Here is a 27,273-nt window from a genome sequence, read left to right as displayed (position 1 = left end):
TCAATACATAGTAGTAGCCTGGTCGTAAACTGGGTTCAATACATAGTAGCCTGGTCGTAACCTGGCTTCAATACATAGTAGCCTGGTCATAACCTGGGTTCAATACATAGTAGCCTGGTCGTAACCTGGCTTCAATACATAGTAGCCTGGTCGTAAACTGGGTTCAATACATAGTAGCCTGGTCGTAACCTGGCTTCAATACATAGTAGCCTGGTCATAACCTGGGTTCAGTACATAGTAGCCTGGTCGTAAACTGGGTTCAGTACATAGTAGCCTGGTCGTAAACTGGGTTCAATACATAGTAGCCTGGTCGTAACCTGGGTTCAACACATAGTAGCCTGGTCATAAACTGGGTTCAATACATAGTAGCCTGGTCGTAACCTGGGTTCAGTACATAGTAGCCTGGTCGTAAACTGGGTTCAATACATAGTAGCCTGGTCGTAACCTGGCTTCAATACATAGTAGCCTGGTCGTAAACTGGGTTCAATACATAGTAGCCTGGTCGTAACCTGGGTTCAGTACATAGTAGCCTGGTCGTAAACTGGGTTCAATACATAGTAGCCTGGTCGTAACCTGGGTTCAATACATAGTAGCCTGGTCGTAAACTGGGTTCAATACATCGTAGCCTGGTCGTAACCTGGGTTCAATACACCGTAGCCTGGTCGTAAACTGGGTTCAATACATAGTAGCCTGGTCGTAACCTGGCTTCAATACATAGTAGCCTGGTCGTAACCTGGCTGCAATACATAGTAGCCTGGTCGTAACCTGGCTTCAATACATCGTAGCCTGGTCATAACCTGGCTTCAATACATCGTAGCCTGGTCGTAACCTGGCTTCAATACATCGTAGCCTGGTCGTAACCTGGCTTCAATACATCGTAGCCTGGTCGTAACCTGGCTTCAATACATAGTAGCCTGGTCGTAACCTGGCTTCAATACATCGTAGCCTGGTCGTAACCTGGCTTCAATACATCGTAGCCTGGTCGTAACCTGGCTTCAATACATTGTAGCCTGGTCGTAACCTGGCTTCAATACATCGTAGCCTGGTCGTAACCTGGCTTCAATACATAGTAGCCTGGTCGTAACCTGGCTTCAATACATAGTAGCCTGGTCATAACCTGGGTTCAATACATCGTAGCCTGGTCGTAACCTGGGTTCAATACATCGTAGCCTGGTCGTAACCTGGCTTCAATACATAATACATTCTCTTGAGCTGTTGCTGAATTTAGTTTGATCAGTACAATTCAACCAATGGAATTCTGACAATATCCCCAAAAAGTGGAAACGATCTAAATCAAGTTTTTTTTTTAAGTATTTCAGATGTATTTGACCCAGGTCTGGTTATAGTTGAGCCAGATTCTGATGTTGTCCTCAGAGGCCTGTGTGTCCTCAGCTGGACCAGAGGTCCCCAGTCACCCTGCTTAATGGACCCATCATGCTTATGATCTCCCAGTACAGACATCGTCTAGAAATAGCTAACGGCCTGTTAGCTGGCCATCCATCCAGAGTAGTTCATTTCACGTCCTTTTATCAGTTCTGTTTATAACATAGTACGCCTTAAAATACCAGACTGGTCCTTTATCATGGTCGTAGTGCTGAGAGAGAGAGAGATACAGAGAGAGAGATCTCAAGCTTGTGATCTCAAGCTCACTGTAGCTACCTGAAACAGAGTGGGGCAGAGGTCAGTGTACACACACCATAGTTTGTGGATGGAAAGGTTGATATGGGGCGGCAGGGTGGCCTAGTGGTTAGAGCGTTGGACTAGTAACTAGTAACTGAAAGGTTGCAAGTTCAAATCCCCGAGCTGATGTTCTGCCCCTGAACAAGGCAGTTCACACTCTGCCTTCATTGGCCATCATTGAAAATAAGAATTTGTTCTTAACTGACTTGCCTAGTTAAATAAAATAAAATAAAAGCTAAGTCAGCTGTACTTCACAGGTAGACTGTGAAGTTCTCTGGACCAACCAACAAGCTACTGTAGATACCGCCTCTCACTCTCCTCTTTTAGTGTGTGTGTACAACAGCTCATGCTAGTGTGTGTGTACAACAGCTCGTACTAGTGTATGTGTGTGTGTGTGTGTGTATGTGTGTGTTTGTTGCTGCTGATAGCTACTGATAAAACTCTCATGTTCAGGTCTAAATGTTAGCTTTGTATGGCGTTGAAATATTACACTCCTGTAATTGTGGTTATCCAACACCAGGGGGCAGTGTTTCAAATCTTTCTGAGATCTTTATTGGGTGAACAGCAGTGCTGCAGGAGATGATAAAACTCATGTTTTCACTGAATAACAGACTGTCCTGAGCTCCAGGGCGTGGCCTGTCTGAGGGCGTGGCCTGTCAGAGGGCGTGGCCTGTCTGCCTGTGTCTATGTCCCACATGATACCCCATTCCCTATGGGCCCTTGTCTAAAATAGTGAACTATATAGGGAATAGGGCCCTGATCCAAAGTAGTGAACTGTATAGGGAATAGGACCCTGATCCAAAGTAGTGAACTGTATAGGGAATAGGACCCTGGTCAGATGTAGTGCACTATATAAGGAATAGGGTGCCGTCTCGGCCCAGTCTGCCAGAGAAGACTAGTCTTAGGATAGAGGACATGTAAAACAGATACCAAGACAGGTTGGCAGACAAGCCCCTCCCATGGGCATGCGCATGTGTCTTGTGTGGTAATACGTGTGTGTGTTTGTGTCTGTCCCTGATACAATCTGTGTGGCTTGGAGCACACACACACACACACACACACACACACACACACACACACACACACACACACACACACACACACAGAGAGACACACCGAACACACCCAAACACAGTGTCAGGTGATGGGTCCATCTGCTTCTCTGGACCTAATAAAAACAACAGGTGATGGACAGGGTTTCCCTCACTTCCTGCTTCACACACATACACACACACACACACACACACACACACAGACACACACACACACACACACACACACACACACAGACACACACACACACACACACACACACACAGACACACACACACACACACACACACACATACACACACACACAGACATGCTCTAGAGGTCCGGGTCTAGCCAGGGTGGGATTGGAGGCAATCAATGTGTCACTGACGGAGCAATTATTTAATTTAGTAACATTAGCAAGCGTTCCGTGTCGGTGTGTGTGCGTGGGTGGGCTCTCTTGGTGAGCCAGACATGGGTGGGGTGGTGAATAGGATTTATAAAGGAGAGTAGTTTGTTGGAAATAGATTAGAAATTGTATACAGTGTCCTGGAAAGCCTAACCTGACCAGACCAGACCAGACAGACAGACAACGTGCCAAACCAGGGTTTATAGACAACGCAGCCAGACATCCATCATCAGGCTGAGCTTGGCATGAATCCATTGTTGTTAGGTGACCTCCCTTACGTTGTGTTGTTATTTTCAAAAACTTTTCCAGGACAGCGTTATGAAACTGTTATGAAACTTTGTATGACTCATGTACTGCAAAGGAAACAGAGAAGGTATACTCCACTATACTGTACTTCATATATCTACTGCTGTCTGAAGAACAGCGATGGTATACTCCACAATACTGTACTTCATATATCTACTGCTGTCTGAGGAACAGAGAAGGTATACTCCACTATACTGTACTTCATATATCTACTGCTGTCTGAAGAACAGAGATGGTATACTCCACTATACTGTACTTCATAGATCTACTGTTGTCTGAAGAACAGAGATGGTATACTCCACTATACTGTACTTCATATATCTACTGCTGTCTGAAGAACAGAGAAGGTATACTCCACTATACTGTACTTCATATATCTACTGCTGTCTGAGGAACAGAGATGGTATACTCCACTATACTGTACTTAAAATATCTACTGCTGTCTGAGGAACAGAGATGGTATACTCCACTATACTGTACTTCATATATCTACTGCTGTCTGAAGAACAGAGATGGTATACTCCACTATACTGTACTTCATATATCTACTGCTGTCTGAAGAACAGAGATGGTATACTCCACTATACTGTACTTCATATATCTACTGCTGTCTGAGGAACAGAGATGGTATACTCCACTATACTGTACTTCATATATCTACTGCTGTCTGAGGAACAGAGATGGTATACTCCACTATACTGTACTTCATATATCTACTGCTGTCTGAGGAACAGAGATGGTATACTCCACTATAATGTACTTCATATATCTACTGCTGTCTGAAGAACAGAGAGGGTATACTCCACTATACTGTACTTCATATATCTACTGCTGTCTGAGGAACAGAGATGGTATACTTCACTATACTGTACTTCATATATCTACTGCTGTCTGAGGAACAGAGATGGTATACTCCACTATACTGTACTTCATATATCTACTGCTGTCTGAAGAACAGAGATGGTATACTCCACTATACTGTACTTCATATATCTAATGCTGTCTGAAGAACAGAGATGGTATACTCCACTATACTGTACTTCATATATCTACTGCTGTCTGAGGAACAGAGATGGTATACTCCACTATACTGTACTTCATAGATCTACTGTTGTCTGAAGAACAGAGATGGTATACTCCACTATACTGTACTTCATATATATACTGCTGTCTGAAGAACAGAGGTGGAATACTCCACTAAACTGTACTTCATATATCTACTGCTGTCTGAGGAACAGAGATGGTATACTCCACTATACTGTACTTCATATATCTACTGCTGTCTGAAGAACAGAGATGGTATACTCCACTATACTGTACTTCATATATCTACTGCTGTCTGAGGAACAGAGATGGTATACTCCACTATACTGTACTTCATATATCTACTGCTGTCTGAAGAACAGAGAGGGTATACTCCACTATACTGTACTTCATATATCTACTGCTGTCTGAGGAACAGAGATGGTATACTCCACTATACTGTACTTCATATATCTACTGCTGTCTGAAGAACAGAGATGGTATACTCCACTATACTGTACTTCATATATCTACTGCTGTCTGAGGAACAGAGATGGTATATTTCACTATACTGTACTTCATATATCTACTGCTGTCTGAGGAACAGAGATGGTATACTCCACTATACTGTACTTCATATATCTACTGCTGTCTGAGGAACAGAGATGGTATACTCCACTATACTGTACTTCATATATCTACGGCTGTCTGAGGAACAGAGAGGGTATACTCCACTATACTGTACTTCATATATCTACTGCTGTCTGAAGAACAGAGATGGTATACTCCACTATACTGTACTTCATATATCTACGGCTGTCTGAAGAACAGAGAGGGTATACTCCACTATACTGTCCTTCATAGATCTACTGCTGTCTGAAGACCAGGGAACGTATACTCCACTAAACTGTACTTCATATATCTACTGCTGTCTGAGGAACAGAGATGGTATACTCCACTATACTGTACTTCATATATCTACTGCTGTCTGAGGAACAGAGATGGTATACTCCACTATACTGTACTTCATATATCTACTGCTGTCTGAGGAACAGAGATGGTATACTCCACTATACTGTACTTCATATATCTACGGCTGTCTGAAGAACAGAGATGGTATACTCCACTATACTGTACTTCATATATCTACTGCTGTCTGAGGAACAGAGATGGTATACTCCACTATACTGTACTTCATATATCTACTGCTGTCTGAAGACCAGGGAACGTATATTTCACTATACTGTACTTCATATATCTACTGCTGTCTGAGGAACAGAGATGGTATACTCCGCTATACTGTGCATCTGTTTCAGGGGGTTCAGCACTCTAGACCCATTTCAGGCAGGCCACAAGGCACAGGGCAAGCCCCTGGTTGTATCCCAGGATCCATTATGTCTCTGGTCTAAAGTAATGCACTTTATAGGGAATAGGGCCCTGGTCTAATATAGTGTACTATATAGTGCCCTGGTCTAATGTAGTGCACTATATAGGGAATAGGTCCCTGGTCTAAAGTAGTGTACTATATAGGGAATAGGGTGCCGTTTGGACACAAACCCCTTTCCTCAGCATCCTGTCATAAAATATGGTAGTTGGGTGAGGGGCTTCCAGGAGAGGGGGGCTTCCAGGAGAGGGGTTGGGTGAGGGGCTTACAGGAGAGTGGTTGGGTGAGGGGCTTCCAGGAGAGGGGGGCTTCCAGGAGAGGGGAGTTTCCAGGAGAGGGGTTAGGTGAGGGGTTCCAGGAGAGGGGGGCTTCCAGGAGAGGGGTTGGGTGAGGGGCTTACAGGAGAGGGGTTGGGTGAGGGGCTTCCAGGAGAGGGGTTGGGTGAGGGGCTTACAGGAGAGGGGTTGGGTGAGGGGCTTCCAGGAGAGGGGGGCTTCCAGGAGAGTGGTTGGGTGAGGGGCTTCCAGGAGAAAGATTGGGTGAGAGGCTTCCAGGAGAGGGGTTGGGTGAGGGGCTTCCAAGAGAGAGGTTGGGTGAGGTGCTTCCAGGAGAGGGGTTGGGTGAGGGGCTTCCAGGAGAGAGGGGCTTCCAGGAGAGTGGTTGGGTGAGGGGCTTCCAGGAGCGGGGTTGGATGAGGGGCTTCCAGGAGAGGGGTTGGGGAGGGGCTTCCAGGAGAAGTGTTGGGGAGGGGTTTCCAGGAGAAGTCTTGGGGAGGAGCTTCCAGGAGAGGTGTTGGGGGAGGGGCTTCCAGGAGAGGAAGGAAAGAGAGGGGAACAATAGTACAGGTGTGCATCAAGGAGGGAAGGAGAGAGGAGGATAATTACCCTGTTTCTGGTTGATTTATTCATTGTAACTAGACCGGAGAGAGAGAGGGAGGGAGGGAGGGAGGGAGGGAGGGAGGGAGGGAGGGAGGGAGGGAGGGAGGGTGGACGGACGGACGGACGGATGGGAAGGGGGGGAGGGAGAGAGAAAGATAATTACCCTCTCTCTGGGTTGATTTATTGTAACCAGACCAGAGGGAGGGCGTGAGGGAGGGAGGGGGAGAAAGGGGGTTTGATACAACTTCAGTACTCTACAGGTCACACCTGGTTAAGAGAGGTGGAGGGGGAGGGTGTTATTAAAAAGATTGTTTCACAGTTTGGCCAAGGAGAAAGAGAAAATGGCAATAAAACGGACTATATAAAAAAAGGGCTGAGATCTGGGCTCTGTTCCCCGGCTGGGCCCTACGTTGTTAATGGGTGCCCTGTAGAGTGTCAAGCTGTCAGTATGGAGCCTTGGCCTCAGGCTCACCAGCTATTGACTCTTGTGTGTGTTCAGTTCAGCTAGCCACCTCTAGCCGTGCTAACAGCTCTGTATTCATGCTGTTTTCAGTTCAGCTAGCCACCTCTAGCCGTGCTAACAGCTCTGTATTCATGCTGTTTTCAGTTCAGCTAGCCACCTCTAGCCGTGCTAACAGCTCTGTATTCATGCTGTTTTCAGTTCAGCTAGCCACCTCTAGCCGTGCTAACAGCTCTGTATTCATGCTGTGTTCAGTTCAGCTAGCCACCTCTAGCCGTGCTAACAGCTCTGTATTCATGCTGTTTTCAGTTCAGCTAGCCACCTCTAGCCTTGCTAACAGCTCTGTATTCATGCTGTGTTCAGTTCAGCTAGCCACCTCTAGCCGTGCTAACAGCAATATAAATATACAATCTGTGTGTATGTAGTTCACCCAGCCTCCGCTAGCCGTGCTAACAGCAATATAAATATACAATCTGTGTGTATGTAGTTCACCCAGCCTCCGCTAGCTGTGCTAACAGCTCACCTACTAGACTACAGTACCACATCGGTGGCTGCAGCAGCCAAGGTCACCAGTTGAGAGAGAGACCTCCAGATTAAAAAAGATTAAGAGTGAGAGAGTATTATTCCACCCTGCCTTGCAGCAGGCTAGAGGCTACAGCATACAGCAGACAGCACACACACACACACACACACACACACACACACACACACACACACACACACACACATACACACACACACACACACACTGGCTTCTACTAATCAGGTCTTTAAAAGAGAGCCAGACTTCATCGCAAATGGATGTAGTGCACTATTTTTGACCAGAGCACTACTGAACTACACACACACAGCTGTCAAAAGTAGTGCATTGTATAGGGTATAGGGGCAACTTCCCCTCCCTCCCTCCCTCCCTCCCTCCCTCCCTCCCTCCCTCCCTCCCTCCCTCCCTCACTCTCTCTCTCTCCCTCTCTATTCCCTCTATCATCCTCCCTCTCTCCTCCCTCTCTCTCTCTCTCCTCCCTCTCTCCTCACTCTCTCTCTCTCCCTCTCTATTCCCTCTATCCTCCTCCCTCTCTCCTCTCTCTCTCTCTCTCTCCTCCCTCTCTCCTCACTCTCTCTCTCTCCCTCTCTATTCCCTCTATCCTCCTCCCTCTCTCCTCTCTCTCTCTCTCTCCTCCCTCTGTCCTCACTCTCTCTCGCTCCCTCTCTATTCCCTCTATCCTCCTCCCTCTCTCTCTCTCTCTCTCTCCTCCCTCTGTCCTCACTCTCTCTCTCTCCCTCTCTATTCCCTCTATCCTCCTCCCTCTCTATCTGACGGGAGGTGCCATGTGGAGGTATTGTGCAATCTGTTGTCAGTAACGGTCCTCATGGGTCTTCCTTGTTGGATGCTGTGTGTATGTGTGTTAAGAGAGATTCAACGTAGTAGTGTGTGTATGTTGACTCATAAACTTTTGTCATTGATTGAAAGATTATCGATTGTAAGGCGATCTTGAATAGATTATCTGACTCACATGATGTCACAAACACATTCCTATATCCTGACGCGTAGTAAGGCATCACCAGGAAGGTTTAACCGACCAATCGACGCCATGCCTTTTTAACAGCATGGATTAGCAGTGATCCTGCAGCTCTCTGAGAACTGAGTAAGTCCCTCCCCATCCCCTTCATATTACTGGACCATAAAGAGATTACAGGACCGACCAGGACCAAAGCATCTGTACTAGGCTCAGGATGGTAGATGGTGAATGCGGGGAGAGAGAGAGAGAGAGAGAGAGAGAGAGAGCAGGACGGTAGGGGGTAGGGGGAAGGTTGGAGAACAGTGTTGGGGGGTGCCCTCCGTCAGTGTAGCTGCAGACGATGCAGAGGTGGTCAGAGTGCACACTAGCAGCAACTATAGAACAGGGACTACAAGGAGAAGAGCATAGTGGGGCGCCTACCTAGTGTATAGAATGGCCGTAGCCCCGAGTGACTGAGTGAGTGAACCAGACGTAGAGTACCATAGAGAGGGTATCAGGTAGATGCTGAGAGAGCGAGGCCTACAACCTGACGATAAGAAGGAAGGAAGGAAGGAACGTGAGGAGTACCCGACTGCAACTCGCCATGGCCTTGGCCTGCCTGAGCTGTGTATCTATCAGATCTAGAGGTATGGTACTGTCTGGGCTGTGTATCTATCAGATCTAGAGGTATGGTACTGTGTATCTATCAGATCTAGAGGTATGGTACTGTGTATCTATCAGATCTAGAGGTATGGTACTGTGTATCTATCAGATCTAGAGGTATGGTACTGTCTGGGCTGTGTATCTATCAGATCTAGAGATATGGTACTGTCTATCTATCAGATCTAGAGGTATTGTATTCTGTATTTATCAGATCTAGAGGTATGGTACTGTGTATCTCTCAGATCTAGAGGTATGGTACTGTGTATCTCTCAGATCTAGAGGTATGGTACTGTCTGGGCTGTGTATCTATCAGATCTAGAGGTATGGTACTGTGTATCTATCAGATCTAGAGGTATGGTACTGTCTGGGCTGTGTATCTATCAGATCTAGAGGTATGGTACTGTGTATCTATCAGATCTAGAGGTATGGTACTGTGTATCTATCAGATCTAGAGGTATGGTACTCTCTGGGCTGTGTATCTATCAGATCTAGAGGTATGGTACTGTCTGGGCTGTGTATCTATCAGATCTAGAGGTATGGTACTGTGTATCTATCAGATCTAGAGGTATGGTAATGTGTATCTATCAGATCTAGAGGTATGGTACTGTCTGGGCTGTGTATCTATCAGATCTAGAGGTATGGTACTGTGTATCTATCAGATCTAGAGGTATGGTACTGTGTATCTATCAGATCTAGAGGTATGGTAATGTGTATCTATCAGATCTAGAGGTATGGTACTGTCTGGGCTGTGTATCTATCAGATCTAGAGGTATGGTACTGTGTATCTATCAGATCTAGAGGTATGGTACTGTGTATCTATCAGATCTAGAGGTATGGTACTGTGTATCTATCAGATCTAGAGGTATGGTACTGTCTGGGCTGTGTATCTATCAGATCTAGAGGTATGGTACTGTGTATCTATCAGATTTAGAGGTATGGTACTGTGTATCTCTCAGATCTAGAGGTATGGTACTGTGTATCTCTCAGATCTAGAGGTATGGTACTGTGTATCTATCAGATCTAGAGGTATGGTACTGTGTATCTATCAGATCTAGAGGTATGGTACTGTCTGGGCTGTGTATCTATCAGATCTAGAGGTATGGTACTGTGTATCTCTCAGATCTAGAGTTATGGTACTGTGTATCTATCAGATCTAGAGGTATGGTACTGTGTATTTATCAGATCTAGAGGTATGGTACTGTGTATCTATTAGATCTAGAGGTATGGTACTGTCTGGGCTGTGTATCTATCAGATCTAGAGGTATGGTACTGTGTATCTATCAGATCTAGAGGTATGGTACTGTGTATCTATCAGATCTAGAGGTATGGTACTCTCTGGGCTGTGTATCTATCAGATCTAGAGGTATGGTACTGTGTATCTATCAAATCTAGAGGTATGGTACTGTGTATCTATCAGATCTAGAGGTATGGTACTGTGTATCTATCAGATCTAGAGGTATGGTAATGTGTATCTATCAGATCTAGAGGTATGGTACTGTGTATCTATCAGATCTAGAGGTATGGTACTGTGTATCTATCAGATCTAGAGGTATGGTACTGTCTGGGCTGTGTATCTATCAGATCTAGAGGTATGGTACTGTGTATCTATCAGATCTAGAGGTATGGTACTGTGTATCTATCAGATCTAGAGGTATGGTACTGTGTATCTATCAGATCTAGAGGTATGGTACTGTCTGGGCTGTGTATCTATCAGATCTAGAGGTATGGTACTGTGTATCTATCAGATCTAGAGGTATGGTACTGTGTATCTCTCAGATCTAGAGGTATGGTACTGTGTATCTCTCAGATCTAGAGGTATGGTACTGTGTATCTATCAGATCTAGAGGTATGGTACTGTCTGGGCTGTGTATCTATCCGATCTAGAGGTATGGTACTGTGTATCTCTCAGATCTAGAGTTATGGTACTGTGTATCTATCAGATCTAGAGGTATGGTACTGTGTATCTATCAGATCTAGAGGTATGGTACTGTCTGGGCTGTGTATCTATCAGATCTAGAGATATGGTACTGTCTATCTATCAGATCTAGAGGTATTGTATTCTGTATTTATCAGATCTAGAGCTATTGTATTCTGTATTTATTAGATCTAGAGGTATGGTACTGTGTATCTCTCAGATCTAGAGTTATGGTACTGTGTATCTATCAGATCTAGAGGTATGGTACTGTGTATTTATCAGATCTAGAGGTATGGTACTGTCTGGGCTGTGTATCTCTCAGATCTAGAGCTATGGTACTGTGTATCTATCAGATCTAGAGGTATGGTACTGTCTGGGCTGTGTATCTATCAGATCTAGAGATATGGTACTGTCTATCTATCAGATCTAGAGGTATGGTACTGTGTATTTATCAGATCTAGAGGTATGATACTGTCTGGGCTGTGTATCTCTCAGATCTAGAGCTATGGTACTGTGTATCTCTCAGATCTATAGGTATGGTACTGTATGGGCTGTGCATCTATCAGATCTAGAGGTATGGTACTGTCTGGGCTGTGTATCTCTCAGATCTAGAGTTATGGTACTGTGTATCTCTCAGATCTATAGGTATGGTACTGTCTGGGCTGTGCATCTATCAGATCTAGAGGTATGGTACTGTGTATCTATCAGATCTAGAGGTATGGTACTGTGTATCTATCAGATCTAGAGGTATGGTACTGTGTATCTCTCAGATCTAGAGGTATGGTACTGTGTATCTATCAGATCTAGAGGTATGGTACTGTGTATCTATCAGATCTAGAGGTATGGTACTGTCTGGGCTGTGTATCTATCCGATCTAGAGGTATGGTACTGTGTATCTCTCAGATCTAGAGGTATGGTACTGTCTGGGCTGTGTATCTCTCAGATCTAGAGCTATGGTACTGTGTATCTATCAGATCTAGAGGTATGGTACTGTCTGGGCTGTGTATCTATCAGATCTAGAGATATGGTACTGTCTATCTATCAGATCTAGAGGTATGGTACTGTGTATTTATCAGATCTAGAGGTATGATACTGTCTGGGCTGTGTATCTCTCAGATCTAGAGCTATGGTACTGTGTATCTCTCAGATCTATAGGTATGGTACTGTATGGGCTGTGCATCTATCAGATCTAGAGGTATGGTACTGTCTGGGCTGTGTATCTCTCAGATCTAGAGTTATGGTACTGTGTATCTCTCAGATCTATAGGTATGGTACTGTCTGGGCTGTGCATCTATCAGATCTAGAGGTATGGTACTGTGTATCTATCAGATCTAGAGGTATGGTACTGTGTATCTATCAGATCTAGAGGTATGGTACTGTGTATCTCTCAGATCTAGAGGTATGGTACTGTGTATCTATCAGATCTAGAGGTATGGTACTGTGTATCTATCAGATCTAGAGGTATGGTACTGTCTGGGCTGTGTATCTATCCGATCTAGAGGTATGGTACTGTGTATCTCTCAGATCTAGAGTTATGGTACTGTGTATCTATCAGATCTAGAGGTATGGTACTGTGTATCTATCAGATCTAGAGGTATGGTACTGTCTGGGCTGTGTATCTATCAGATCTAGAGATATGGTACTGTCTATCTATCAGATCTAGAGGTATTGTATTCTGTATTTATCAGATCTAGAGGTATTGTATTCTGTATTTATTAGATCTAGAGGTATGGTACTGTGTATCTCTCAGATCTAGAGTTATGATACTGTGTATCTATCAGATCTAGAGTTATGGTACTGTGTATCTATCAGATCTAGAGGTATGGTACTGTCTGGGCTGTGTATCTATCAGATCTAGAGATATGGTACTGTCTATCTATCAGATCTAGAGGTATGGTACTGTGTATTTATCAGATCTAGAGGTATGATACTGTCTGGGCTGTGTATCTCTCAGATCTAGAGCTATGGTACTGTGTATCTCTCAGATCTATAGGTATGGTACTGTATGGGCTGTGCATCTATCAGATCTAGAGGTATGGTACTGTCTGGGCTGTGTATCTCTCAGATCTAGAGCTATGGTACTGTGTATCTCTCAGATCTATAGGTATGGTACTGTCTGGGCTGTGCATCTATCAGATCTAGAGGTATGGTACTGTGTATCTATCAGATCTAGAGGTATGGTACTGTGTATCTATCAGATCTAGAGGTATGGTACTGTGTATCTATCAGATCTAGAGGTATGGTACTGTGTAGCTCTCAGCTCTAGGTTATCGGTTTGTTATCCGTTTTGTTTTCTGAAAGCCTTGGAGTTTCTGGACTTTCTCATCGCATAGTAACAGGGAGGTTTTCCTGTGTTCAACAGAAGACCAACCCCGTCCCTTTGACCTGATCTACTGAAGTGACATTTAAACATCAGTTTGTCAAAGCTCTCTAGGCTATTGGTTTTTTCTTCTAAAAGTTCCTGAAAGCGGTGTTCCCATATGTAGCCCAGTGTTAATACATGGGCTGATGCCTGGGTAGTTCACGTCTCAACTGGTTGGAATAATTAAAGGGCAGAAGTAGCAGTCTGGGGGGAAATGAGGAAACCAGAGCTTTAAAGATAGAGGAGAGGACAGCTTTAAAGTCTTCTAAGGCTCCGGGGGGAGAGGATGATTGTGGGAAAGAGTCTATCTGCTTTTTGGCAAATGTCCCTTAGATGAACTGGCTTCTTCTGATGGAGTCCGATGAGTGTGCAGATTAGGAAGAGTAAACCAGTGAGATTGTATGTGTGTGTGTGTGTGTGTGTGTGTATGTGTGTGTGTGTGTGTGTGTGTGTGTGTGTGTGTGTGTGTGTGTGTGTGAGTGTGCGTAGATTAGCAGTACTTTAAGAGATTGTGTAGATTAGGAATGAGAGTTAATATGTAGATTAAGAGAAAGATTGTGTGTGTAGATTAAACATGAGAGAGTGAGGGTGTATGTAGATTACACAGAAGACAGTGAGGGTGTTTTTAGATTACACAGAAGACAGTGAGGGGGTACGTAGATTAAACGGTATGAGGCTCCTATAGGAGCAAGAGACATGAAGAGCAGTACTACAGCACCATTTCCTGTGGCGTGTGCATGAGTGTGACTGGGCTTGATATACTGTACAGTGGCTTGCGAAACTATTCACCCCCCTTGGCATTTTTTCCTATTTTGTTGCCTTACAACCTGGAATTAAAATGGATTTTGGGGGGGGGGGGGGTTGTATCATTTGTATCATGCTGCCACCACCATGCTTCACTGTGGGGATGGTGTTCTCAGGGTGATGAGAGGTGTTGGGTTTACGGCAGACATAGCGTTTTCCTTGATGGCCAAAAAGCTCAATTTTAGTCTCATCTGACCAGAGTACCTTCTTCCATGTGTTTAGGGAGTCTCCCACATGCCGTCTGGAAAACACCAAACATGTTCGCTTATTTTTTTCTTTGAAGCAGTGGCTTTTTTCTGGCCACTCTTCCATAAACCCCAGCTCTGTGGAGTGTACGGCTTAAAGTGGTCCTATGGACAGATACTCCAGCTCTGTGGAGTGTACGGCTTAAAGTGGTCCTATGGACAGATACTCCAGCTCTGTGGAGTGTACGGCTTAAAGTGGTCCTATGGATAGATACTCCAGCTCTGTGGAGTGTACGGCTTAAAGTGGTCCTATGGACAGATACTCCAGCTCTGTGGAGTGTACGGCTTAAAGTGGTCCTATGGACAGATACTCCAGCTCTGTGGAGTGTACGGCTTAAAGTGGTCCTATGGACAGATACTCCAGCTCTGTGGAGTGTACGGCTTAAAGTGGTCCTATGGACAGATACTCCAGCTCTGTGGAGTCTACGGCTTAAAGTGGTCCTATGGACAGATACTCCAGCTCTGTGGAGTGTACGGCTTAAAGTGGTCCTATGGACAGATACTCCAGCTCTGTGGAGTGTACGGCTTAAAGTGGTCCTATGGACAGATACTCCAGCTCTGTGGAGTGTACGGCTTAAAGTGGTCCTATGGACAGATACTCCAGCTCTGTGGAGTGTACGGCTTAAAGTGGTCCTATGGACAGATACTCCAGCTCTGTGGAGTGTACGGCTTAAAGTGGTCCTATGGACAGATACTCCAGCTCTGTGGAGTGTACGGCTTAAAGTGGTCCTATGGACAGATACTCCAGCTCTGTGGAGTGTACGGCTTAAAGTGGTCCTATGGACAGATACTCCAGCTCTGTGGAGTGTACGGCTTAAAGTGGTCCTATGGACAGATACTCCAGCTCTGTGGAGTGTACGGCTTAAAGTGGTCCTATGGACAGATACTCCAGCTCTGTGGAGTGTACGGCTTAAAGTGGTCCTATGGACAGATACTCCAGCTCTGTGGAGTGTACGGCTTAAAGTGGTCCTATGGACAGATACTCCAGCTCTGTGGAGTGTACGGCTTAAAGTGGTCCTATGGACAGATACTCCAGCTCTGTGGAGTGTACGGCTTAAAGTGGTCCTATGGACAGATACTCCAGCTCTGTGGAGTGTACGGCTTAAAGTGGTCCTATGGACAGATACTCCAGCTCTGTGGAGTGTACGGCTTAAAGTGGTCCTATGGACAGATACTCCAGCTCTGTGGAGTCTACGGCTTAAAGTGGTCCTATGGACAGATACTCCAGCTCTGTGGAGTGTACGGCTTAAAGTGGTCCTATGGACAGATACTCCAGCTCTGTGGAGTGTACGGCTTAAAGTGGTCCTATGGACAGATACTCCAGCTCTGTGGAGTGTACGGCTTAAAGTGGTCCTATGGACAGATACTCCAGCTCTGTGGAGTGTACGGCTTAAAGTGGTCCTATGGACAGATACTCCAGCTCTGTGGAGTGTACGGCTTAAAGTGGTCCTATGGACAGATACTCCAGCTCTGTGGAGTGTACGGCTTAAAGTGGTCCTATGGACAGATACTCCAGCTCTGTGGAGTGTACGGCTTAAAGTGGTCCTATGGACAGATACTCCAGCTCTGTGGAGTGTACGGCTTAAAGTGGTCCTATGGACAGATACTCCAGCTCTGTGGAGTGTACGGCTTAAAGTGGTCCTATGGACAGATACTCCAGCTCTGTGGAGTCTACGGCTTAAAGTGGTCCTATGGACAGATACTCCAGCTCTGTGGAGTGTACGGCTTAAAGTAGTCCTATGGACAGATACTCCAGCTCTGTGGAGTGTACGGCTTAAAGTGGTCCTATGGACAGATACTCCAGCTCTGTGGAGTGTACGGCTTAAAGTGGTCCTATGGACAGATACTCCAGCTCTGTGGAGTGTACGGCTTAAAGTGGTCCTATGGACAGATACTCCAGCTCTGTGGAGTGTACGGCTTAAAGTGGTCCTATGGACAGATACTCCAGCTCTGTGGAGTGTACGGCTTAAAGTGGTCCTATGGACAGATACTCCAGCTCTGTGGAGTGTACGGCTTAAAGTGGTCCTATGGACAGATACTCCAGCTCTGTGGAGTGTACGGCTTAAAGTGGTCCTATGGACAGATACTCCAGCTCTGTGGAGTGTACGGCTTAAAGTGGTCCTATGGACAGATACTCCAGCTCTGTGGAGTGTACGGCTTAAAGTGGTCCTATGGACAGATACTCCAGCTCTGTGGAGTGTACGGCTTAAAGTGGTCCTATGGACAGATACTCCAGCTCTGTGGAGTGTACGGCTTAAAGTGGTCCTATGGACAGATACTCCAGCTCTGTGGAGTGTACGGCTTAAAGTGGTCCCATGGACATATACTCCAGCTCTGTGGAGTGTACGGCTTAAAGTGGTCTTATGGACAGATACTCCAGCTCTGTGGAGTGTACGGCTTAAAGTGGTCCTATGGACAGATACTCCAATGTCCACTGTGGAGCTTTGCAGCTCCTTCTGGGTTATCTTTGGTCTCTTTGTTGCCTCTCTGAGAGATATGCTACAGCAGATGATGCTTAATGCTTTTCTCACGTGTTACACATGTTGACATCTCTACTCCAGGACGTGGTCACCTCTTTAATGGCATTGAGTTGTATGGCATCCTGCAGACCTGCAGTCTAAAACCTTTGGACTGACCGGATACTGTCAGGTGACCCCACTCTATATCCTGAGCCTATGTAACCTGTTGGTTGGCGAGTTTACACAGCTTATTACAGTTTAATAACTTTGAAATGGTGTCTATAGTCTTGATGTGGTGTCTATAGTCTTGATGTGGTGTCTATAGTCTTGATGTGGTGTCTATAGTCTTGATGTGGTGTCTATAGTCTTGATGTGGTGTCTATAGTCTTGATGTGGTGTCTATAGTCTTGATGTGGTGTCTATAGTCTTGATGTGGTGTCTATAGTCTTGATGTGGTGTCTATAGTCTTGATGTGGTGTCTATAGTCTTGATGTGGTGTCTATAGTCAACAACAGTCCCATAACAGGACCCAGCAGTATTTGGTGAAAGCATAGCTGAGCGTTGCTGTATCGTTGTGGGATTATCAAACACTATCAGGATCACCTTTAGGTAGCCAGCTGTGAGGAACAGACAGATATACAGGCCGCTGCCGTCCGCCCTCCGCCCATCCCCCACTCTGCTGTCGGAGATAGAGAGAGAGAGAGAGAGTGAGAGACCTGCAGGGAGACCTGCAGGGGTGATTAACTATACTGACCTCTGTGTTATTATCTGACTATGGAGAACTGCAGGGGTGATTAACTATACTGACCTCGGTGTTATTATCTGACTATGGAGACCTGCAGGGGTGATTAACTATACTGACCTCGGTGTTATTATCTGACTATGGAGACCTGCAGGGGTGATTAACTATACTGACCTCTGTGTTATTATCTGACTATGGAGACCTGCAGGGGTGATTAACTATACTGACCTCGGTGTTATTATCTGACTATGGAGACCTGCAGGGGTGATTAACTATACTGACCTCTGTGTTATTATCTGACTATGGAGACCTGCAGGGGTGATTAACTATACTGACCTCTGTGTTATTATCTGACTATGGAGACCTGCAGGGGTGATTAACTATACTGACCTCGGTGTTATTATCTGACTATGGAGACCTGCAGGGGTGATTAACTATACTGACCTCTGTGTTATTATCTGACTATGGAGACCTGCAGGGGTGATTAACTATACTGACCTCGGTGTTATTATCTGACTATGGAGACCTGCAGGGGTGATTAACTATACTGACCTCTGTGTTATTATCTGACTATGGAGACCTGCAGGGGTGATTAACTATACTGACCTCTGTGTTATTATTTGACTATGGAGACCTGCAGGGGTAATTAACTATACTGACCTCTGTGTTATTATCTGACTATGGAGACCTGCAGGGGTGATTAACTATACTGACCTCTGTGTTATTATCTGACTATGGAGACCTGCAGGGGTGATTAACTATACTGACCTCGGTGTTATTATCTGACTATGGAGACCTGCAGGGGTGATTAACTATACTGACCTCTGTGTTATTATCTGACCTTGGAGACCTGCAGGGGTGATTAACTATACTGACCTCTGTGTTATTATCTGACCTTGGAGACCTGCAGGGGTGATTAACTATACTGACCTCTGTGTTATTATCTGACTATGGAGACCTGCAGGGGTGATTAACTATACTGACCTCTGTGTTATTATCTGACTATGGAGACCTGCAGGGGTGATTAACTATACTGACCTCTGTGTTATTATTTGACTATGGAGACCTGCAGGGGTAATTAACTATACTGACCTCTGTGTTATTATCTGACTATGGAGACCTGCAGGGGTGATTAACTATACTGACCTCTGTGTTATTATCTGACTATGGAGACCTGCAGGGGTGATTAACTATACTGACCTCGGTGTTATTATCTGACTATGGAGACCTGCAGGGGTGATTAACTATACTGACCTCTGTGTTATTATCTGACCGTGGAGACCTGCAGGGGTGATTAACTATACTGACCTCTGTGTTATTATCTGACCTTGGAGACCTGCAGGGGTGATTAACTATACTGACCTCTGTGTTATTATCTGACTATGGAGACCTGCAGGGGTGATTAACTATACTGACCTCTGTGTTATTATCTGACTATGGAGACCTGCAGGGGTGATTAACTATACTGACCTCTGTGTTATTATCTGACTATGGAGACCTGCAGGGGTGATTAACTATACTGACCTCTGTGTTATTATCTGACTATGGAGACCTGCAGGGGTGATTAACTATACTGACCTCTGTGTTATTATTTGACCTTGGAGACCTGCAGGGGTGATTAACTATACTGACCTCTGTGTTATTATCTGACTATGGAGACCTGCAGGGGTGATTAACTATACTGACCTCCGTGTTATTTACTCAGGATGATTATGTACAGTACAATAATATCCTCTCTCCTACAACAGTTTTCTAAACACAACCCCCCTCCCCAACCCACCCACTCACACACACACACACACACCATGACCCCCTCATCACCAGCACCAATGCGCTGGCTGTGTGTTCTACTCTGTTCTGACCCAGATTTGTCTGCACTAATACTTTTCACCACTAATGACTTGTATATCTGCTGCAGCTGCACTAGGAAGAGAGGGAGAGGAGGGGCTGTGGCATCTGGACTATCTGAGCTCTATCTGCCTGCTGCATTATACAGCCCTGTTGCAGCCCTGTTTACAGCCCTGTTTACAGCCCTGTTACGGCCCTGTTACGGCCCTCTTACAGCCCTGTTTACAGCCCTGTTACGGCCCTGTTACGGCCCTCTTACAGCCCTGTTTACAGCCCTGTTACAGCCCTGTTTACAGCCCTGTTACAGCCCTGTTTACATCCCTGTTACAGCCCTGTTACAGCCCTGTTACGGCCCTGTTTACAGCCCTGTTACAGCCCTGTTACGGCCCTGTTTACAGCCCTGTTACAGCCCTGTTTACAGCCCTGTTACAGCCCTGTTTACAGCCCTGTTACAGCCCTGTTACAGCCCTGTTACAGCCCTGTTACAGCCCTGTTACGGCCCTGTTTACAGCCCTGTTACAGCCCTGTTACAGCCCTGTTACGGCCCTGTTTACAGCCCTGTTACAGCCCTGTTACAGCCCTGTTACAGCCCTGTTACAGCCCTGTTGCAGCCCTGTTTACAGCCCTGTTACAGCCCTGTTTACAGCCCTGTTTACAGCCCTGTTACAGCCCTGTTTACAGCCCTGTTACGGCCCTGTTTACAGCCCTGTTACAGCCCTGTTACAGCCCTGTTACAGCCCTGTTACAGCCCTGTTACAGCCCTGTTTACAGCCCTGTTGCAGCCCTGTTTACAGCCCTGTTTACAGCCCTGTTACAGCCCTGTTTACAGCCCTGTTACGGCCCTGTTTACAGCCCTGTTACAGCCCTGTTACAGCCCTGTTACAGCCCTGTTACAGCCCTGTTACAGCCCTGTTGCAGCCCTGTTTACAGCCCTGTTTACAGCCCTGTTACAGCCCTGTTTACAGCCCTGTTTACAGCCCTGTTACAGCCCTGTTACAGCCCTGTTTACATCCCTGTTACAGCCCTGTTACTGCCCTGTTTACATCCCTGTTACAGCCCTGTTACAGCCCTGTTACGGCCTTGTTTCGGCCCTGTTTACAGCCCTGTTACAGCCCTGTTACAGCCCTGTTACGGCCCTGTTACAGCCCTGTTTACAGCCCTGTTACGGCCCTGTTACAGCCCTGTTTACAGCCCTGTTACGGCCCTGTTACAGCCCTGTTACGGCCCTGTTACAGCCCTGTTACGGCCCTGTTACGGCCCTGTTACAGCCCTGTTACCGCCCTGTTACAGCCCTGTTTACAGCCCTGTTACGGCTTCAAAAGGAGGGTGGTGCTTGGAATCATTGTTATTCCTCTGTCAACCATGGTTACCTGCAAGGAAACATGTGCCGTCATCATTGCTTTGCACAAAAAGGAGTAGAGCGGTTCAATTGTTGTGAAGAAGGCCAGCAAGTGCCAGGACCGTCTCCTAAAGTTGATTCAGCTGCGGGATCGGGGCACCACCAGTAAAGAGCTTGCTCAGGAATGGCAGCAGGCAGGTGTGAGTGCATCTGCACACACAGTGAGGTGAAGACTTTTGGAGGATGGCCTGGTGTCTAGAAGGGCATCAAAGAAGCCACTTCTCTCAAGGAAAAACATCAGGGATAGACTGATATTCTGCAAAAGGTACGGGGATTGGACTGCTGAGGACTGGGGTAAAGTCATTTTCTCTGATGAATCCCCTTTCCGATTGTTTGGGGCATCTGGAAAAAAGCTTGTCCGGAGAAGACAGGGTGAACGCTACCATCAGTCCTGTGTCATGCCAACAGTAAAGCATTCTGAGACCATTCATGTGGAGGGGTTGCTTCTCAGCCAAGGGAGTGGGCTCACTCACAATTTTGCCTAAGAACACAGCCATGAATAAAGAATGGTACCAACACATCCTCCGAGAACAACTTCTCCCAACCATCCAGGAACAGTTTGGTGACGAACAATGCCTTTTCCAGCATGATGGAGCACCTTGCCAGAAGGTAAGTGGCTCAGGGAACAAAACATCAATATTTTGGGTCCATGGCCAGGAAACTCCCCAGACCTTAATCCCATTGAGAACTTGTGGTCAATCCTCAAGAGGCGGGTGGACAAACATAAACCCACACATTCTGACAAACCCCAAGCATTGATTATGCAAGAATGGGCTGCCATCAGTCAGGATGTGGCCCAGAAGTTAATTGACATCATGCCGGGGCGGATTGCAGAGGTCTTGAAAAACAAGGGTCAACACTGCAAATATTGACTCTTTGCATCAACTTCATGTAATTGTCAATAAAAAGCCTTTGACACTAATGAAATGCTTGTAATTATACTTCAGTATTCCATAGTAACATCTGACAAAAACTTTTAGCCACGACTGTATATTCGTGTGTTAGTAAATTTTGGAGGAGAGATATATGCACTACATATAAGTATTGAGTCTAGGTTGGTCATTTTCTATGAAATAATGTGGTATTTACATCATCATGCAAATACATTAATTAAAAATCCTACAATGTGATTTTCTGGATTTTTTTTCTTCATTTTGTCTGTCATAGTTGAAGTGTACCTATAATGACAATTACAGGCCTCTCTCATCTTTTTAAGTGGGAGAACTTGCACAATTGGTGGCTGACTAAATCGTTTTTTGCCCCACTGTATAACAATGTGTTGTTCCTGACTGAACCTGCATCTTGGAGGAGACACATTGCTATACACAGTGTACATATTGCTGTGCACAATGCCTCTACCATTTCTTTGCCAAGGGGAAGAAAACCCACGTGTTGGTCAGGCTCTTTAACAGCAGTGTCCTGATATGGAAGTTACAGCTTGTCAATACTGTTACTAGTCCTCTCTGCTGCTCTGGAGTGGCCTGAGTTCCTGGGCCAGGCTGATGATGCTGGAAACTGCTGAGTCCACACCTGCAGACAGGAGGGAGAGGGAGGGAGGGAGGGAGGGAGGGAGGGAGGGAGAGAGAGAGAGAGAGAGAGAGAGAGAGAGAGACACAGAGAGAGAGAGAGAGAGAGAGAGACAGAGAGAGAGAGATGTAAAGAGAGAGAGAGAGAGAGAGACACACAGAGAGAGAGAGATAGATGTAAAGAGAGAGAGAGATAGAGAGAGAGAGAGACACAGAGAGAGAGAGAGAGAGAGAGAGAGATGTAAAGAGAGAGAGAGAGAGAGAGAGAGAGAGAGAGGTAGAGAGAGAGAGAGAGAGAGAGAGGTAGAGAGAGAGAGAGAGAGGAAAGGAAGAGTGAATGAGAGAGTTCCATTACAGTAGGGTATTAGCCAGATACAGAGAGAGCTCGTCCACTCTGTCAGACCTGAGTTGGTCTCTCACAGACATGCCGCCGCGTCCATCTCTCAGTGTAGCCACTGAAGCGGGAGATGGGTAACTCGCATAGAAAGATTCCTCCCTGTCGCATGCAGAGGAGGAAGAGGAGTAGGAGAGGAGGAAGACAGGAGAAGGACATTGCAGGTAGGAGGAGGGATGAAGGCTAGACATAACATGAAGGACAGGTGAGTGACTGACGTTGCGCTAGTGTAGGGATGGAGTGTGTGACTGACTGTCATCGAGTCTTCAGACCTAACACAAGTCTTCAGGGAAGGTTACTCATCGAACCACCTCTGTTGTGCAGCTGTTTGGTTCTAGCTGAATGGCTGGACAAAGGGATAACTTAAAAGGTCACGCACTGGGTCTGGCGATAGGTAGAGGTGGGTACTGTGTGTGTGTTATGTATCCATTGCAAGCCTTTGTTGTTTATCGTGATCATTATGCTAGATATTGTTCTGTTGTTGATGCTGTTTTCTGTGAAACAATGACTGTGTTCAGTGCATAGGGAGAAGGAACGCTCGTGGAAGTCATCTCTCTCTCTTCCTCTATCTCCTCTATCTCTCTCTCTCTCTATCGCTCTTTTCACTTTTTTTCACTCAATTTTTCTCTCACACTCCTCTCTTATATCTCTCTCTCCTCTCTCTCTCTTTCTTTCTCTCTCTCTTTCTCTCTCTCTCTCTGTCTCTCTCTCTCTCTCTCTCTCTCTCTCTCTCTCTTGCCCCTGTCTCTCTCTCTCTCTCTCTCTCTCTCTGATATGTTTCTTGATGATACACAGCACTAAAACCATGTGATGTGAGGAAGAAAATGTTGCTGAGTAATTGACTCTTTAAAATCCACTGCATTCTCTGATGAGACACTGCTGCTGCAGCATAAACTATATGGAGGAGAGGAGAGGAGAGGAGAGGAGAGGAGAGGAGAGGAGAGGAGAGGAGAGGAGAGGAGAGGAGAGGAGAGGAGAGAATGAAAGGCGATCGAGAAGAGAGGAGTTGGATAGGAGAGCAAATGAGGAAAGGAGAGGAGGAGGGTGTGCTGTAACAGTACGTGACACAAATCCACCATCTCTACTCCATTACAGCAGCAGAGGCTGAATCCACTACCTCTACTCCATTACAGCAGCAGAGGCTGAATCCACCACCTCTACTCCATTACAGCAGTAGAGGCTGAATCCACCATCTCTACTCCATTACAGCAGCAGAGGCTGAATCCACCACCTCTACTCCATTACAGCAGCAGAGGCTGAATCCACCACCTCTACTCCATTACAGCAGTAGAGGCTGAATCCACCATCTCTACTCCATTACAGCAGCAGAGGCTGAATCCACCATCTCTACTCCATTACAGCAGCAGAGGCTGAATCCACCACCTCTACTCCATTACAGCAGCAGAGGCTGAATCCACCATCTCTACTCCATTACAGCAGGAGAGGCTGAATCCACCACCTCTACTCCATTACAGCAGCAGAGGCTGAAGGCAGTAGCTAGGCAGGGAATTGTCAGGGACCTCACAATACAATATTATCACGATACTTAGGAGACGATATGATACATATTGTCATTCTTACGATTCTCACGATTCTATATGTGTTGCGATTCAACAAAAAATGCTGAAAAGAAATTGGCTCCCTATTTTTAAAAAAAGATGGAGAACAAGCTATGAAGGAAACCGTTTTGGTGCAGCTACAGCCACACCTTGCGCACAAATAATATTGTGATATTGTGAAAACGATACGATATGGTAAATCGTCAAAAATAATATCAGAAATTTTAACTGTATCGATTTCTTCCCCCGTCATTATCAGTACTCACTTCAGTGTCACTTAAAGGCCCTGGGCCTCCCAAGTGGCACAGAGGTCTAAGGCTCTGCATTGCGGTGCTTGAGGCGTCACTACAGACCTGGGTTCGATCCCAGGCCGTGTCACAGCCGGCCGTGCCCGGGAGACCCATGAGGCGACGCACAATTGGCCCAGCTTTGTCCGGGTTAGGCGAGGGCTGTCCCATTGCGCTCTAGCGACTCTTTGTGGCGGGCCGGGTGTCTGCTAACTGACGTCGGTTGCCAATTATACTGTGTTTCCTCCGACACATTGGTCCGGCTGACTTCCGGGTTAAGCAAGCAATGTATCAAGAAGCAATGCGGCTTGGCAGGGTTGTGTTTCGGAGGACGCATGGCTCTACACCTTCGCTTCTCCCGAGTCCGAGTTGCAGCGATGGGACAAGACTAACTACCAATTGGGGAGAAAAAGTGAGGGAAAAAAGGTCCTATATACTGTAGTAGCCCTCTTCAGACCACAGTGGTTGAACCTTCCAACTGGCTTCTCTATAGATGGGAACAGGGCCAGTTAAGGGCCCTAGATACTGTAGTAGACCTCTTCAGGCCACAGTGGTTGAACCCTCCAACTGGCTTCTCTATAGATGGGGACAGGACCAGGGCCCTAGATACTGTAGTAGCCCTCTTCAGACCACAGTGGTTGAACCCTCCAACTGGCTTCTCTATAGATGGGGACAGGGCCAGTTAAGGGCCCTAGATACTGTAGTAGACCTCTTCAGACCACAGTGGTTGAACCCTCCAACTGGCTTCTCTATAGATGGGGACAGGGCCAGTTAAGGGCCCTAGATACTGTAGTAGACCTCTTCAGACCACAGTGGTTGAACCTTCCAACTGGCTTCTCTGTAGATGGGGACAGGGCCAGTTAAGGGCCCTAGATACTGTAGTAGACCTCTTCAGACCACAGTGGTTGAACCCTCCAACTGGCTTCTCTATAGATGGGGACAGGGCCAGTTAAGGGCCCTAGATACTGTAGTAGCCCTCTTCAGACCACAGTGGTTGAACCTTCCAACTGGCTTCTCTATAGATGGGGACAGGGCCAGTTAAGGGCCCTAGATAATGTAGTAGACCTCTTCAGAAATCCTTTATACCAACTGGGTTCAAACTCCGGGTCTCCTGCGTGCCACAAGACTGTTAGCCCACTGATGGAGGTGAAAGGCTTTAGCTCAGTGGGATAACACAGTCTTGTGCAACAGTGCGATGCATAACTTTGTCTGAGACCTGAAGCTTTAGCAGGCTAACACAGTCCTGTATAGAGGCACAACCCAGCTGGTAACTGTATACACTGTGTAAGCTAGCTGTGTTTATTCTGGCTGTCAGGGACCTGCTGAATGTACTGCTTTCTCTGGGATGAAATCATCAGACCTGGACAGATCGTCTCATCCACATTAGTCTCATGATTATGGATTGATAGAGATCATTCTATTCATCCTACATCAGATAGGAAGGGTTGCCTGGTTACAGATGAGCCTGGGTTATTCAAGGAAACAACAGACTACACACACGCGTGAGCGCACACACGAACACAGCAAACTAACTCTCAGACACGCACAGCGAACACACACACACAGACATACACACACACACACACACACACACACACACACACACACACAGACACACACACACAGACACACACACACACACACAGACACACACACACACACACACACACAGACACACACACACCTACTGTAGATGTTAATGAACAGATGCTGCTGTTGTAATATGAGGATTGAAATGAAAGCAAGGCCAGAAGATAAAAGATGATGAAAGAAAGAGGGTTGTATCTTCTGTTCATCTCTCTCCTCCTCTCATCGCCCTCTCCCAGCCTTGGAGGATAAAAGCAGCGTTGTCTTTTGTCTGAATCATAATAACAAATCAGATGTTCTGTGCATCTATGTATAACAACAGCAGAGATGGTGTTTTGAGGAAACATGGACGACTGTCATTGGAGCAGTTGTCAGCTTAATTCAGTTGATGTTGATATGTGTTACTGCCCCCTGCTGGTATGGAATGGCAGTGACTGGTTTTATTTATTTATTTTTATTTAACTAGGCAAGTCAGTTAATTAAGAACAAATTCTTATTTTCAATGATGGCCTAGGAACAGTGGGCAGAACGACAGATTTGTACCTTGTCAGCTCGGGGGTTTGAACTTGCAACCTTCCGGTTACTAGTCCAACACTCTAACCACTAGGCTACCCTGCCGCCCCAGGCATAACTCCTGGTCATACTGTTGAGGTCATACTGTTGAGGTCATACTGTTGGGGTCATACTGTCGGGGTCATACTGTTGGGGTCATAGTGTTGGGGTCATACTGTTGGGGTCATACTGTTGAGCTCATACTGTTGAGGTCATACTGTTGGGGTCATATTGTTGGGGTCATACTGTTGATGTCATACTGT

The 27,273-nt window shown here is 46.1% G+C and overlaps 1 protein-coding gene across 6 annotated transcripts in view; it reads left to right on the top strand.

Moving 5' to 3' along the window:
- nhsb (Nance-Horan syndrome b (congenital cataracts and dental anomalies)) overlaps positions 1–27,273 on the top strand; it is a 158,731-nt gene that overhangs the window by 109,367 nt on the left and 22,091 nt on the right. For 2 of the 6 annotated variants that reach the window (XM_090207268.1, XM_090207267.1), the window contains exon 1: positions 8,856–9,315. The exons of the other annotated variants lie outside the window; for them this stretch is intronic. In XM_090207268.1, coding sequence (XP_090063394.1) covers positions 9,273–9,315 — 43 coding nt within the window. In that variant the 5' untranslated portion in view covers positions 8,856–9,272. Of the gene's footprint in view, positions 1–8,855; positions 9,316–27,273 lie in introns of those variants that run through there. 6 annotated transcript variants of the gene reach the window in all.

Source organism: Oncorhynchus mykiss, chromosome 18, assembly GCF_057628025.1.
Source record: "Oncorhynchus mykiss isolate SJ-2025 chromosome 18, ASM5762802v1, whole genome shotgun sequence".
Taxonomy (NCBI): domain Eukaryota; kingdom Metazoa; phylum Chordata; class Actinopteri; order Salmoniformes; family Salmonidae; genus Oncorhynchus; species Oncorhynchus mykiss.
Note: the sequence above shows the minus strand (reverse complement) of the source record. Positions and strands in the feature narration are given on the sequence as shown.